The sequence below is a fragment of the Camarhynchus parvulus genome, chromosome 14 (genome assembly GCF_901933205.1).
Source record: "Camarhynchus parvulus chromosome 14, STF_HiC, whole genome shotgun sequence".
Taxonomy (NCBI): Eukaryota; Metazoa; Chordata; class Aves; order Passeriformes; family Thraupidae; genus Camarhynchus; species Camarhynchus parvulus.
The window spans coordinates 15,609,764-15,626,161 of NC_044584.1; the positions used below are offsets into that span (position 1 = coordinate 15,609,764).

The 16,398-nt window shown below is 38.2% G+C and overlaps 1 protein-coding gene across 14 annotated transcripts in view; it reads right to left on the minus strand.

Annotated features, from left to right (window-relative positions):
* Positions 1 to 16,398, minus strand: part of RBFOX1 (RNA binding fox-1 homolog 1) — an 815,431-nt gene that overhangs the window by 69,651 nt on the left and 729,382 nt on the right. For all 14 annotated transcript variants that reach the window (XM_030957849.1, XM_030957841.1, XM_030957844.1 and 11 more), the window contains 2 exons: positions 15,440 to 15,500; positions 9,379 to 9,432 (listed from right to left, as the gene is read on the minus strand). In XM_030957849.1, coding sequence (XP_030813709.1) covers positions 9,379 to 9,432; positions 15,440 to 15,500 — 115 coding nt within the window. The remainder of the gene's footprint in view (positions 1 to 9,378; positions 9,433 to 15,439; positions 15,501 to 16,398) is intronic.

Below are 16,398 nucleotides of genomic sequence, written 5' to 3' on the forward strand. Positions count from 1 at the left end.
TTGAATACATAATAGTAGTTAAGTGCTCTCTTAGCCCTTCAATATCAATAGTCAACTACACAGACTGAGCATGCTTTTAAATATGCTGTTAATCCAAAAAGAAGTGCTCTTTGAGGGCCTTCAGTTATCTGGGCTCTCTATAAATTGAATAACAGCCTTCAGATTTTAACACAACCACTTATGGATGGTTGTGTTGATACACTGGATTGTTCCATCCATTATTAACAAGGAATAAAGTAGCATAACCCCAAACCCCATGCCTCTTTTCTTCCAATATGTTAAAAATACAAACAAAACCTATGTTTAATCCCACCAAAGCTTATATATAGTTTCACTTAACAAGAGGGTAAGGAGGAGAATCTAAAGCAGTTGATGTCTAAAGTTGATTTTCCTAAATCCAAACCTCTTCTGACAGCAAACCTGAAATATATTCAATTATTGAACAGCCTGGGTGTGCTTGCTGCTGGTAATGAGAATCTGTGCTCTATACATACATTTATGTAGTAGGTCCCTGACTCACATATAACCTGATATACATTGTTTAAAAGAGAGGGAGGAGGAAAAAAACCACACCAAAAAAGTCAGCGAAGGTGTCTCTAAGACATTTCCTGGGACCTCTCCATCCAAAAATTCTATTTAAGACGTTAATTTTCCTTTCCATCACTTTTCTAAGCATAGTGGATGTTTCTTTATTATCACCTCTTAAAGTGTCCCCAAAACACCCAATGAACTGTGGCACTGACTCAGGGAACAGCAGTGAATGTTAGAGCAAACATCATTTGTAAGCCACCCTTCCAATTATTCTTTGCTGCCCATATCATCCATTTCCCAGCTTTTGGGAAACAGCCCTCTCTCCCCAGTTATTCCTGTGCAGTATCCAGGATGCTGTCAAAAACTGGGATTGGAAGGTGTCAATATCATGCAAGCAAAAATCAGAGAAGCAGCAAAGTTTGCAGCTCCGGTATGAGATAATCCCCCCTAACTCCCCTTCTCCCTCTGTAGGATATAGAACGCATCCCACAGTAACAAGGATCTCTCCTCCTCCTTCTCATGCCTGCTTAAAAACACACTGTGTGACTGACTTGTTTCTAATTTAATTAACCAGCCAGCCTTCCCATAGACTGGCTGCACTGCAGGAACAATTCCTGCAGTATTTCCATTCACAAAGTAAATCAATTGCAGCAAAATGCCCTTTCCAAAATACTTTTCAAATGATTTATCAGCCACAGGCACCACTTATCTGGTAACTAACCTGAAACTAAATTGTACAAATTCAGCTGATGCTTGTACCAAAATCTGCACCATGCTTAGAGAGTTTATCTGTGCTCCTTGGTGAACTTAATTATGGGCATCCAAATGTAAATCCTGTCAGCAGAAAAGTCTAAAAACTGGAGTCTAAAATGCATTATCTAGTAGACAGAAAAGTCTAAAAAGTCCAAAATGCATTATGTAGTCATGAAAAAAAAAAAAAGGAGTGGTTCTATCAGGATTTCCTGCAAAATATATTTACTATAAGATGTCTCCTTACAACCTCAGGTGCACATAAACTCTGTGGCATTCAGTGCTATTATTTTATACTGGGACAGGCATCCCACTGAAGTTGTTCAGGATCTTTCAAAAATTACATCCTTATTCTTACTCTTTCTAGGTCCTCTAGCAGACACAGCAGGTAAATTATGGCTATTCTTGGTTCACTTGTAACTTTGAGAAATAACATGAGAGAAATTCCCATGTATAAACTTCTGAAGTAAACTCTGAGCTGGAATTATACTCTGCTTGAAAGGAGCTGCTTGAGAAAATACAAAATGCACTCATGTTCTGCTGATAACTAAAATGGGTTGCATTCATACATCTGCCTGTTGAATAAAGATTGCAATAGGAAAAAAATGACAGAATAGATGAAACTGGAGCCTTTCTGCCCAAACACAAACACTACAGTTTCACCATGGCCCTGCAGGGATTACAAGTGGATGTGTTTATGCTTTATCCTCTCATATTATGTCAAGACACTATTTTCTGTGTAAATTACCTATTTCCGTAAATCTATAAGACAGAGATGCAAATCTAATGCAATTAGATGCAGAGATGCAAATTACTAATCCCTCAGTTCTCCTTGCTTACACCAGCGAATGCTGGTTCTGACTTATAAATAAAATTCTATTCTGAATGACAAGCTGAGAATATAAAAGACCAAAAATTGAATCATCATGCATAATCCTGGCTTTAGCTAGTCTATTTCTTTCCTAGCCCAGACAGGTTCCAGAATTTCAGGAGCATGAAAAACCATTACAAAAATGGTAATGCAATGTTTCCAAAGTTTCCAAAGTGCTCACTTTTACTAGAAGCAATTCTATGCTTGGAGATTTCCAAAGAAAATCTGAGAGCACCAAACCAACAGAGCTTGTAAACTTGTAAAGCACAGCCCTCTCTCAGCTACCTCCACAATGAATAAATGAATGAAAACTGTATTTTGAAAGTTCCTCTCAATAAGCATTGTGGAATGCAATTACAGCGCATATTGGGGATCCTGTCCTCCAATGGCCAAAATGGCAAAAAAACATGTAAGAAGGAAGAGAAAACATTAGCAATATGTTTGGAATACAATTAGCCATAATCTTAAACTGCTTTAGCATTAATTTACAGATGTAATCAAGGTTTAAAAGAAAGCAGAGTTGTTTTCCATTCCACTTAACTGTATTAACTTTACATTTCATATATTACCTTATTACTTTACATTTCAGAAGAGTCTGTCTGCCTGACTGTCCATCCTAACACATGGATCCTCCTAACTTGGTTATTCTTCTAATCAGAGGAATTTATTCCTCCACATAACTGCTACAACTTATCTAGGATTGCAAATATCCCCCCCAGTTCTGAACAAACAAATGTTTTAGTGATGACCTTGCAGTTTGCCTTAAATTTTCCTCTGAGAGATCCTTAAGCCAGTGGTTTTTACATCTATCCATGGCTGGTGCTTGGGTTACAGCATCAGTTTTATTCTAAAAATGCATCTTGCAGTCTTAGCTCAGGCCCAGGCAGTGCCCAGCCAGGCTCACCCCTGTTACCCAGATAATTGTTGAGACAGGAGCAGTAGCTCTGAAACAGCTGGATTTATATCCAGCCTCAAAACCTACACCATCCACAGTCTGGAGAGGCTGTCACCTCAGTTATTTAACTACTTTTAGGGCTCTCCCTAACCAGGAAGCCACAGAACACATTTTCACTAAGCACCAGAATGATGGAAGAGAAGTCCAAGGATAAGTTTTCATGAAAGATTTTCTTTGTGAGTAAGGAACAGTACTTCTTTTAGCCCTTTAAAATTTGATCCACAAAATTATATCCACAATAAGAACATCTGAAGAAACAAAATAACTTAGAAACAACACAGACAAAGGACAGTACAGCTCCTGCTTGCTCAGAAGGCTTTCTTTTGGGTTAAGGAATATCTAAAAACAAGGAAACCTTCTATGTGAACTCAGGAGAAACATGGAAACATGGCCATCAGATCAAGACCTACATCTCAGCAAGATTTTCCATCAAGCAAAGAGATCCAACCACCCACCCCCAAGCACATTCTTTCCCCTATTTTGAAAGCACTCCACCTTTCAGCAAATAGAGATTTCCTGGTTTTACTGGTTCTGTTTGTGAACAAATCCATCATAATCCAGTATCAAATGGCTCCCCACACTAGACTGGGGTCAGAACTCACAAACTTTTACGGTTAAAAAGCAAAAGCTCCCTTCTTCACAGTTTCCTACCTTCTGGCATGAAGCTGTGTCTATGGCTCAAGATTGACAATTAAATAATGAAATCTATGGAATTTCTTCTAGAGATCACATAGAAGAGTATCAAATGCCTAATACATCCTGTGTGATATAAATCCAAGAGAAACACCTTCAGAAGGGTAACACTGAGAGTATCTGTGGTCATCTCTTTAAAATGTGCAGACTTCAAATCAATGGTGAGTATACTTAGATTAATCCTGCTCCAGATTTAAATATATAATCAATTGACTAAATTAATGTTTATAAAAAATAAGTCATTGGCATTAGCTTTGAATAAGCCTGGTTTAGTTTCCATGAGGGTACACATTTTAATGAAGAACTCATTATAATGTAGCATAAGACATAATTAATTCTGGATTATTATTATTTATTTATTTATTTTAGTAAATAGCTAGTGCAGATGCTGAATTCCATTTTTCTACTGGCTTTATTCATCTTTCATAAAACAGGATTTCCTCTATAATGGCTTGTAAAAGCTCCACAGAGTTTTAGAAATGCATTAGCTGTCATCAGTGTTGTTCATCTACCTAGGAACTCCTCATTTGTATGATGGTACTTTTGACATTTGAAACAAAACTTACAGCTGTGTGTAATACTTTGAAAAGGAGCATCTAAATATCACAGGTGGAATATTAAAGAATAATTATTTGATTGTAGTTAGAAAACTATTTAAGCTTCTTATCTAACACTACTGCAAATATATTTATTTGGAAAAATCTGCTTAGTCAATAGCAAAGTTTGAATCCAAGTGTATGTAATCAAATGGTGAAATGAGTTAATCTATGGAGTGACAGACAGCTTTTAGAAAAATTCTGCTTTAGAGATATGATAGAGTGAACTTTTACCCCAGGATCAGAATGCTGTGCAAGCATATAACTCAGCTTCCCGAACTCCAAACACTGAGAAGTGTTTCTAGGGTATTTGCTGAGCTTATGCAAGACTCATTTAAATTCAAAGAGAAACACTAGAAAGATGAAATGAATCCCAGGTGCTCTTACACTCCAGAAATAGATGCTTTAAGACATGAACAAAGAGAATTAGTATTAGCAAGTGTACAGGAATCCTCTCTTCCCCTGGATTCATCTTACTTAAGGGCATGGTTTTATATATATTGCTATGGTAGTTCTTTACTTCTAATTATATATAACATTCTATTCCAAACCTTTGAACAAATTTTTGAAAGAAAGTTTGTTACAAAATCTGATTGTTGGTGGATACTGCTGGCTTTCAAATGCCAAAAAGACCTGGGCAGCTAAAACGTCTCTGTCTTCTGAGGCCTTATAAAGGAGTTTAAAATGCACAGCCTCTTCCTCTCTCTTTCCTTTTGAGTGATGGGGAAAATTTTTCCAGTGATCATGGAATAACTGCCCAAGAAACTGGGTGCTTACAAAAATCTTCACTGGATTAAGTTTATTTATGAAATTAATACAACTACTCAGCTATGTGGGATGACTTGAAACTATCTCCTGAAACTCCTAGAACTTAATAAAACTCAGGAAGAATAATAGTGCCTTAAGTAAAAGGAGGATGGGATCTTCTGCTTTCCACTCAGCTGTGCTCTAATTGTTCTTCACCTCTAATCTTCAGTCCTTTCTTTCTCCACTGCCAACTTAAATCTTGAAAATTCTGAAATACTGGTTTTGCTTATGACCAGAAAAGAATATCTTCTCATGTGAGTTACTGTGCATTTCCCTGTTCTCTGAAAGAATATTCACTAGATTTCCAGGTAATTTCTGTAACATCTTTTCCCCCACCTTGCATCTGGGAACTGCCAAAAAGGAGCCTCTCCAACAGGTATAACAAAGCTGTTTCCTGCCAGGAATAAAAAAGTCTTTTCAAGTGGCCTTACTGTGTCTCAAGCTACCTGCTGTACAGGACTGATCTGCTGTAGTAACACAGGTGCAACAATATTCTATATTTCAATAAGGAGAGTGCAAGAGATTGCTCAAAAATTCATTGCTCCAAAACCCAAAAGAGAAAAACAAAAAGATTTGCAATAACTGAAAGGAACAACATGGAACTTGGCAGTCAGAATGCCTGAGGCAGAAAGAAAGGATTGGTATTACAGATAAAATATACACTATATAAAAATAAGCAGGTGAAAATGATATTATAACAAACTGCAGAAACAAAGACAGTACCAGAGCATACCAAGTAAAAAAACCCAGCTGCAAATCTGTATTTTCCCAGCCATAAATGAGTGTGTGGGGAAAAGAGCAGACTGTAGCTTAAATATAGGAAAACTATGGGATGTATTTAAAACTGGAAGGAAATACAAATAGATGAAAAAATTATCCCAGTTTCCATGAAGAATTTGTGAGACAAATCAGGGCATGAGCGTGCTTCTTACAAATTTCCTAATTAGGACCTGCCTAAGAACTTAATAAATATTTTACTGGAAAAGATAAGAAATTGATAACACAACTTCATTAAGCATTCTTTTCTCATAAGAGGAAAACCCCCTTAAAGGGGGAAACCCTCAAGGAAAATCTTTTATTTATTAGAGGGAGACTGTGCGGACATAAGTGATCTTTTAAAAAATTTCCTATCCATGATCATATATGGAAAAATGCAATTTTGTGAAAAGCTAGAACGATACATGGGAAAAAAAAAAGTCCTTCAGTTTTCTCTAAAACATCATTTTCCCAGCAGAAGGGTGGGAAGGGCAGGAGCTGGCGGCCATCGGGGAGCCTTGCCAGGCCCTGGAAGGGCAGCAGGGATCTCCAGAGGGCCCTTCCCAAAGGTGTCCCTGGAAATCCACACCAAGGCCACCATGGCTAAAGAGCCACATTGACAGAGCGCTGTAATTTCCTGCAGCACCAGCATTTCACAGGCACCAAAAAAAAAAGCCTTAGAAGGGCAATCCAGGAAGAGAAATCCATAGTGTTTTGTAAATATACAGCATTTTGAGTGCCCAAGTAATACTTTCCTAGCACAGTGTCTGTTGTGCACCTCGGAGCTGCCATTTTTAGCTGCCACACACTTTCTCAAGAAAGGTTTTCCTTCACAGAAGTGTACACTCCAAAAAAACCCCAAGCTATAACAATCATGTCACCGATCCTACTGTTTACCATTATCTTCAAGGTTTTAGGGTTGATTTACATTGCGTTCCTCCCTATTTGACTTTAATTGTCTGCTTCAAGTTGTCAGGACATAACTATATCTTAGATTTGCATTGCATTAGGGGATCTTCTCCTTTCTCTATTGATCTTGTCTCACGGAGTAATTTAACTCAATTCTAATTTTCCTGTGCATGCGGGGTGCTCTCCATCCAAGGCAGTGAGTTATGTGTATTCAAGTGGTGCATCTTATGAATCTTGTTAAGCTTTAGCGCCTTGCAGCCCGCACTGATGGAATATTTAATCACAGAAATGAGTTGGCAGATTTGATGTACAATACGGGGAAGCCTCGCGGCCGCGGCGCTGCCGGCAATTGAGGAACGGGGGAATTTGCCATTCATCAGTGCCATCCTGACAGCTTTGTATAACCTTCTGTTTTTCACTTATTTATGAAGATTAAAGGTACTTTAAATCAACAGTTTCTCTGTAGATGTATCATCTTTATTTCAGAAGTGGCCAAATTTTTCATCATTTATTAGGAGCTAAAGGAACTTCTTGCGCTGACTGTGAAAAAGTTGGTGCAGTTTTGTCATGACAGTGCTGGAGACAATAAGCAAACTAAACAAGTAGAACTCTGACTGTCTTAAAAACCACATTTCTAATTTTATAATCTTCAAAAATTCAATTGCTTCTTCTCTAAGAAAGGTGGTGAAGAGAACCCAAAAGTAAAGATAAGGGAACCCAAAATAAAGATCAGTCACAGTGTTCTATTCTGAAATGCAAGAACTGCAGTGTTGTTTTACTGTTTCATTTCCTGAGATCTCCACAATTTTAACTAAATTGTTTAAAAGAAAATTTATATGTTTAAATGTGAGATATATGGTATTTTAGTCAATATAAATAAAACGCATTTGACATGCATTGAAAAACCCAACAAAACCCAAACACAAGCCTGCCTGTATGTATAAAGAGGAAAAAAAAATCTGAAATAAATGAAGTATAGTGATGGAACTTTCTGCAAAGGTGTGGTGGAGTTCGTGTCATAATTTATAAAATTAAATTAATACTCTTCTAATGGTAATTAAAGATTCTCATTAAGAAGGGCAAACACCTCCCTAGTGTTGGCAATAAAAATGCACTTGGGACTTTAGGAGGTTATACAAAAAAAATCAATAACCTGCCATTTTATAATTAAAAGACAAAATAAATGTTAGGGAAAAGTCCAGTAAATTAGGAAAATTACCTTCAGGAGAGATTGAAAATATTGATTTTAATTTACAAACTATGTGAACTCTTCATGCCCTACTTCATGAGACAATTATAAGTCAGATTGTTAATTCTGCATACGTATTAGAAAATTGATTACTGTACTATGGGAATATTATTATATTTGTCATTAACACAAAGTCATTTATATAAAATGACTAATAACTCTGACTTTCTAATTTATGCAGGTTCAGGGTTGGTTCACTAACTACTCAAACGAGATCAATGTTAAATTCCTGTTTTCAACATAGACATACATCAGCATGGAAATAAATTCTGCCTGCACCAAATACTGCAATTCCATGAATGTCAAGTTAGGTTTTTTTTTATTATACTCTGCCACTTTTACCCTAATTGGAAGATTTTTATCTATCTCAGTAGAAGCTGTTTTTTAACCAAAAATATGTGTTTGTAATAGTGTCCTTTTCTACAATTTTCTTCACTTGAAGTCCCTCAAATTAACAGAAGTTTTTCAGCTCTGTCAACTGGAGACTCAAATATCTCTGTGAGTGGACATTCCCCAGCTTCTGCAGACATGACAACCTCTTCCCATGCTGAACTACTAGCCATAAATGCTTCCCTGATGGCTGTTTGTGGGCAGCATTCAAAATCCTTTGGAATCAACTGGGTTTTGGACTACAAATAAGTTTATTTTCAATTCTGTTCCTAAATTATATGTAGAAACTACTGCTAGCCATGACTGACTTCCAGCAGACAAAAACTGCATCTCTAACTCCAAGTTGCAATCAGAATCAGAATCTGGTCTCACTCAGGTGAAAATATAGATTTAAAATACAAAAACCATCAAACTGAAAAACTAACTATAAAATGTAAAGAAAAATGTCAGGAAAAATTATGATTGCATATACTTGATACCTATATATGTCTACATACATGTATGTACTCTATATATATATATATATATATCTAAGATTTTTTGGCTGTTTTTCCTTAAAGAATCCCTGGAAGAAAGTGACTGCACTAAAATATGAAATAAAATAAAATCTCATGTAAGTCTAGGATATTGCAGTACAGTTCATGTTATACTAGCTATTTTCCAATAAAAAGGCATTCATATATCTTCCATAAAAAGATTAATGTGCCCAGGAAGTAAAATCTTGAATCACAAATGTATAAATGACTTTAAATAATGTGAATCACACAAAGAAAGCAAACCTCACACCAAACACAGATTCTGTACTTTTGCATGTTTTAAAGAACACTAAAATGAAATATGGCCAGTGGGACAATCATAGAGCAATCCTTACCTGCATAGAACTCTGGACTATAAACTGCACCAACAACTGGATTTAATTTCCAGCCTGCAGAAAACAAAAACATAACAGTTAATATTGCAATTAGTGATAACAATAACAACTATTATTATTACTATAACTACTGTTGTATAGAAAATACAGACAAAATTACTTCAGGAAAGGTCATTGTAATTCAAGTTTCATAGTTATCTTCAATTACTGATCTTTAATATCAGAGTCTGAGGCATGGAAATAAGTCATGAAACAAGGCATTCACCAGACATGTGGCATTTACTGGAGTGAATGGCCAGGTGAATTACCTTGGCTGAAATGCACATGGATTTACTCCCTCAAGCTCTGGAATGGTGCCCGCACTATTTTCAGGTGTCCCCACAGCCTCTAGTACAGGGCAGATGATTCTTAGCCACTGTTTTGGCTCTGCTTACGAGCCAGAGGAGCCAGGACAGTTCATTCTCTGGGCACAAACATTTCTGATAAACCTTTGCTAGCAAGGGTTACAGGGCAACCAAATAATGGGAGCATTTTTATTCCACCCTGGCAAAAGGAAAGCACAGCCACAGCATGGCAATGTCTGTAGGAAGGAGATGCTCCCTGGGGTCCAGTGGAATGCCAGGTCTCAAGGGGTACAAATCAGCCACTGCCCTGCTCTTCAACAATCGCTGTCCTCCAGCCCTGCCACAGAACCCCAGCACAGAACTCACAGATCTGCTCTGTCTGTGTCTGGCCAAACTCCAAATTACTGCTTGTGCTTTACACCTGCTGCAGCATCCCCGGGCTGGCTGCAGACCCAGGGGGTGTGCCAAGCATGGGGGATGTTATCTTAATAAAGATAACCAGGCTGGAGGGACAGCAGGGGCAATAAAAGAGCAAAAGGAAGCGCTGCAGACTCGTTAGTGTTCCCAGCTGCGGTGCAGTGCCAATTACTGCTGTGTGCTCAGCCACAGGTAGATCCACTCCCAGCTAACTGCAAACTCCACAGAACATCCCCCCAGCCACACTCTCTTTTTCCTTCAGTGAACAATTATTTTGAACTACTGGAACTGAAAAATTAGGGGTTTTCCTAAAGCACACTCAAATCAGAGGAGTGGGAAGTGCTTCTTGTAAATGGGAATAAAGAAAAAAACCCTGAGCAAAAGCATGTTGTAAACTCCAGAGCTATGGTACTTAAAATAGAACTTATAACTGCAACTGGAATCAAAACACAATCCAGACTTTGACAACAAGGCTTTTCAAAATCACAAAAGCCACAATTAGAAGAATTTAAATGCACCCTAAGTTTATTTCTGCCTGTGCTATATTGTGTAATGCAAAACTACTCTGGAAAATCATAAAACATCAAGGCATTATAAGACTGAAAAAGTGCAATGCAAAAATCTCAATAACAAACAAACTATTCCCACCCTTTCAAGCTACCTCCATCTCATGCACAGTAATTATTTCCCAGTAATTAACTGTTCAGTAAGAGAGGGGAGAGGTGGTTTTGAAAGGTAACTCATGAGTTCAGAGTAAACAGCTTTGCATGACACATTTTCTGTAGAAGTGACTGCAGTTCACTGCAGTCTATGTAGCCAAAAGACAGTTAGGGAAGCTGGAAAATGCCCAGCCAAGAAGGGCTAAAAGGTTTTGCCTCCTAAAAATACCACAGGAGTTTTACCTGATCATTCCATTTTACATTCCACAGGATTATATTTAGGAACATCAGAGCATAACATATCTCTTAGCCAAATTTTGTGTGACAGAAAATCATTCAAATTTTGAGACTTTGGGTAAAAAATCTAACTTTACATATGTCAGGGAATATCCAATATTTCAAATGCAATACTTCTTCAGAAGACCACTGATCAAAACCATCCAAAATGAAAGATTGGACAGAACTTTAGATCTGTCAGCTTTTGCTGTCAAAGCAGCTGACAGACATCTCTCAGCTTCTAAGTTACACTAACAGTGCCACAATTTGTCTGAGAGAAAGAAAAAAAATCATCTTGGAAGACACAGATTGTTCTTCACAGCTGAAAGGCAGTCTCATATTTCAGCTCCTCACCACTCTCCCAGTGACGGCTGTCTCATCTAACTTTTTGAAGCCTGTGGAGGAAATACTTCATTCATGGTGAAAATAACAGTAATTAAACTTAACTTTATCTTGTCAGCCAACAATGTGCTGGCCCATAGCTGTGTGGGTTAATCAAGTGTGATGGGAGTTGATGTATCTGAGAGAGCAGCTGCCAAGTAACCCTTCTGCAGCAGCTGGAGGAGGCAAATTCTCGGCTGTGGGTGTAATTTTGTGCATTTTTCTTACTGCCACAATATTAATCTCCTTCTTGAGTTGAAACTGGAAAAGCTTGAAACTTAAAACTCAGCCAAGCAAAGAAAAAAAGCCTCTGCCTGACCCAGCTTCCCAGTCATCCAGAGAGACACATGTCCAGCGTGCTGAAGGGAAGGAACTGATCCTGGGGGAACAAGCTGTGGTAGAAATGGGGCCCAGCAACACAAAAAGGATAATTTTTGCTTCATAGACTGGAGAAGCCACCATGGCCAGAGAAAGGCTTGGGTAGGAAAGAACCCTGTGGCTCCATTTCCTTCCCTGCTGTTTCCTACCCAGGGAGGGGGACAGGGAGTGGGAGGGGATTTAAGTGTGCTAATAGGCACTAGATGTGATTTTAAATCTAAATTTAGAGCAACAGAAGGCTCAAATCCAAAGCACCACCAGTATAAACTTTAAAATATATTTATCCTTTTACAGATCTCTGCTTCTTGTTCCTCCTTTATTACTGCAGTTCTCTGAATATCCCTGCCCATAATTCTCTGTGCCCTACAACCCTTCGATGAGCATCCTGAATGGCAATATGAGCATCAGAAGAAAGTACAGCCGTGAACAGGATAGGTTGGAACATCTAAAAATGTCTCAAATATTTTTGCTAACATGTAGCACTCCTGACATTGAATTTCTCTTTGCAAAGAGAAATCAGTTGTATCTCCAAAGCACGAGGTGAGCCATCAAAATCATCCTGACTGATAACAAACCCACAAAAAAAGCTCTCGCAGCAGCTGCTCATTTGGGGAGTCAAAAGTCACTGGAAAGCATACTTATTTCAAAGACCATCTAGGACACAAAAGCATACCATTTATTTGAACAAAGCTAATAATAATAATAATAATAATAATAATAATAATAATAATAATAATAATAATAATAATAATAATATATATTTTTTTAAAAGCTAATAATATATTTTTTTAAAAATCAAGTTTTTGCGCCTTGAAATCTACTGACTTCTGCAATCCTATTAACAACATGAGCCCTGTTATCAAACAACCAGCTGTATTCAGGAATGAAACAGAAAACAGAGTGTATCTTGTTTTTAAATTAAAATAAATATCAGTTCCTGACGTTTTGATAGAACACAACATGTGCCCCAACTACCTTTTGAATACCTGCCAACAACATGCCAGTCACAACACACACTTTGAAAGATAAAGAGAGGCGTTAAAAAGTAAGTGGTTCTGAAGCAAACAAAAAGGCATGTGCAAACAAAATGTTTCTGGCTACCTGCGTCAGACAAGTCTTGTAAATTTTAACGTGCAGGTGGAAAAAACTGGCCTTAAGAGTTTATTTAAAAGATGAGCCCTCTACTTTAGACAACAATAATCTTCAATAAGTAATCAGCTCTAGCAGTGGTTAATTCCTGGCAAAATGATAAAGAACTAGACTCGTACCATGCCAGGATGACTGATAGTATAAGCACTGATGAAACCAAATGAAGCCCCTTGCACTTCATTCCTTGTTGCTTGGGATGATTATGCAAGAGGGACGTGATTGTCCTTGTGTCTTTACTTTAGGGGACTTCAGATATTCAAAATAAAAAAAAGGTAAGAAAAGATTAAAACAATCAAAAGGTATGAATTGCAACCAGAGGTTTACTTCGTGGATACCTGGCAAAAGGTGTGTGTAAGAATATTCTGCATGCAGTACCTTGGACGTCCAGTTTACAATAAATAAATGTTACTTATTTATGCACCGAACAGGGTATTTCATACTTTTGGTGAGATCTGGATCTGATGGAACAGGACGGAAAATGACAAACAAAACACTTCAGGTGGGAAACAACAGGAGATTTTGCTCATCCTGGTCTTGGACATTAATAAATGAGGATGTGTAACCTAAGTAATCCTGCAGTACAGGGCATAGATATGAACCTCCTCTAAAACCACATGGCTAAAAATCTCCCATCTCTTATTGCCAGCATTCCCTTCCTTCAGCACTGGCTGTGCTGATATGTAACATGTTATTTGCTCATGAACAGTTTTGTAGCCTTAGGATAATATGAATACAAAATATGCATCATCATTTACAGAAAAACTATCATTGCAATATAGCAGGCAGAGTTCGTAGGCTCATATGCACATGGTTAATTTAGCTCTGTATTGCAACAAAATCTCTTTATGTGACCCAGTCAAGCCTTGTGCCTCTCTCTAGATTCACTGGGATGCTTTAAAACCAGTAAAAAACAAAGAGATTTTCCCATCTGCATAATTTGCCAAGTTTCACATCTATATACAAAATGAGGAAGAAAACAGCTTCTAAGAAAGCATGAGGAAATTCAGCCCCTTTTCTCCAGATCATTTTAACTAGATCAATTATCACGTCACATGAAAACCATCCCTGTGTTTTATTTTTACTGTGTTACAAGAAAATGATGAGCTTGATTAAAAAATAAAGCCACTGTGTGCCTGGATTTTAGTAAAACCTCCCTAATGAGACCTCAAATACAGAAAATATGATCCATTATATTGCAAAGTGGAAAAGAGTCTAATCTACCTCAGGAAACCTTTATGTGCACATTTCATCTGCTTTCCACTGGATGGGAAAAACTGAATTCAATTGAAAACCAAATACCAACAATGGCAGAGTCTAGCAGAACTAAAAGCATAATTGCAATACACTTCAGTTCATGTGCTATTGTTTGACATGACGGAGTTAGGAATTTGTTTGAATTTGAATTTTCTGAACCAGTAATGGCACACTCAAGCACGTGATCCCACAATTCCAAAGGAAACATTTAAAAAATGTATTGTTTCCAAACGCCTCAAATAACTGTGGATTCTTTTTCTATCATTAATGTACAACATTATACCAACTTAGGTCAGTATTGGAATGAATTTTATTTTTTAGATGGCTTGGAATTCTGATTTCTCCATGGGAAAAGAAGAAAAGCTGGAAGCAGCACCTTGTACCAGGTACTTTTTTCTAACAAATTGTGGAAGGAAGATATGGAAAATGATCTTTGACCAGATGCGTGTCCTGGCACTAAAAGGTTCTACAGGAAAGACATTCTTGCTGGTCTCCCTCCCTCCATGGCCCAAATCAAGCTGAATCCTCCCATCAGTTCACTCATCACTACATTAACACTGCACAAAGCAGAGAACATCACTCTCCCATCAGGTCCATGTCCTCCACCAAAGCCACTGGGGTTCAACACTGGGATTCCAATCAGGGGGATTTGGGGTCAAACACCGGGATTTCAGTCAGTGGGATTCAGGGTCCAGCACTGGGATTCCAGACAGAGAGATTCGGGGTCCAACACTGGGATTACAGTCAGAGGGATTCAGGGTCCAACACTGGGATTCCAGTGAGAGGGATTTGGGGTCCATCATTACAATTCCAGTCAGAGAGATTTGGGGTCCAACACTGGGATTCCAATCAGAGGGATTTGGGGTCCAACACTGGGATTCCAGCCAGGGGGATTTGGGGTCCAACACCAGGATTACAGTCAGAGGGATTTGGGGTCCAACACCGGGATTACAGCCAGGGGGTTTCGGGGTCCAACACTGGGATTCCAGCCAGAGGGATTTGTGCTCTGCTCACCTGGCTGGGAATCAGCCAAGCTCTGCAGAGGTGGCATTCCTGCCCAACCCCATCACGTTCTGGGACTCTGAGCCCCAGGAAGGCAGGAGGTGCAGAGTGGGACCCCCCAGGAGCAGCGAGTGCCCCGTTGAGCAGGACTGGGGGTGGCATGCAGGGACAGTCACCCAGAGCAGGGGCTCATGCACTTACCGTTCGTGTAAGGGTTGACGGTCTTTTTATTTGTCATTACACGCGCTGTGGCATTATTTACCTAAGCACATAGAACAGGGGATTAGAAAGGGTTACAGGCAGGGCCCGTGTCACTATTAAAGGCATGCATTATTACTGCTATTAGTCATGTGAAAATAAAATGCAATTTAATTTATAGAAGGCAACAGGTGCATAACAAAATCATACTATTTATAATTACATTTACTTTCATAACCATTTTAACTTACAAATCATTTCAATAAAGCAACATCATATCATTTAAACTTTAATAAAAAGACATTAAAAGCAAATTAAAAGGTACTGCATAATTTAAGACTTAAGAGCATGCTTGTATTCCATGATAACACTGATACAATAAATACTCAAAACAGAAGAAAAAGAAAAAGATTATATGAAGGAACATGCAGTGGAGTAGAAAGGAAAGAGACAAGGTACAAGGAAACAAAGAAAATGTCAAAAAAGGGACAAACGAATTTTAGCAGTGTGCAACATAACCCTTTAGAAGAGAAGTACCATTGGAAAAGCAACATCTAGCATTCAACACTTGGAACAAGAGCCTTTTTCATTGCAAGAATTAACAAAATCATTCAAGCTTTAAAATCACAGCTAACAAAAGGATAAAAAGAGGGTGCATTATTTAACACAATATGGAGTTAACAATCTGAGTAAGATGTGCACGAAGTCATATCCTCAATCCAATCAGTGCCTCCCAGGCTTGCTTAAAACGTACACTCAATTACAGGCGTACCAATATATAGAAAAAAATGTAGCATCAAGAAAACTTAATACAACAAGTCAAAAAAATCCACGTGGTATATCAGCGCTAAATACGTGAAACGGCAGATGGACTTCTCCACTTACCATTCAGCACCATCGCCAGCATGGGTATGTATACAGTTACCATGGTTACTGAGAGTTTGGTGAGGGCCCTAAGCGCT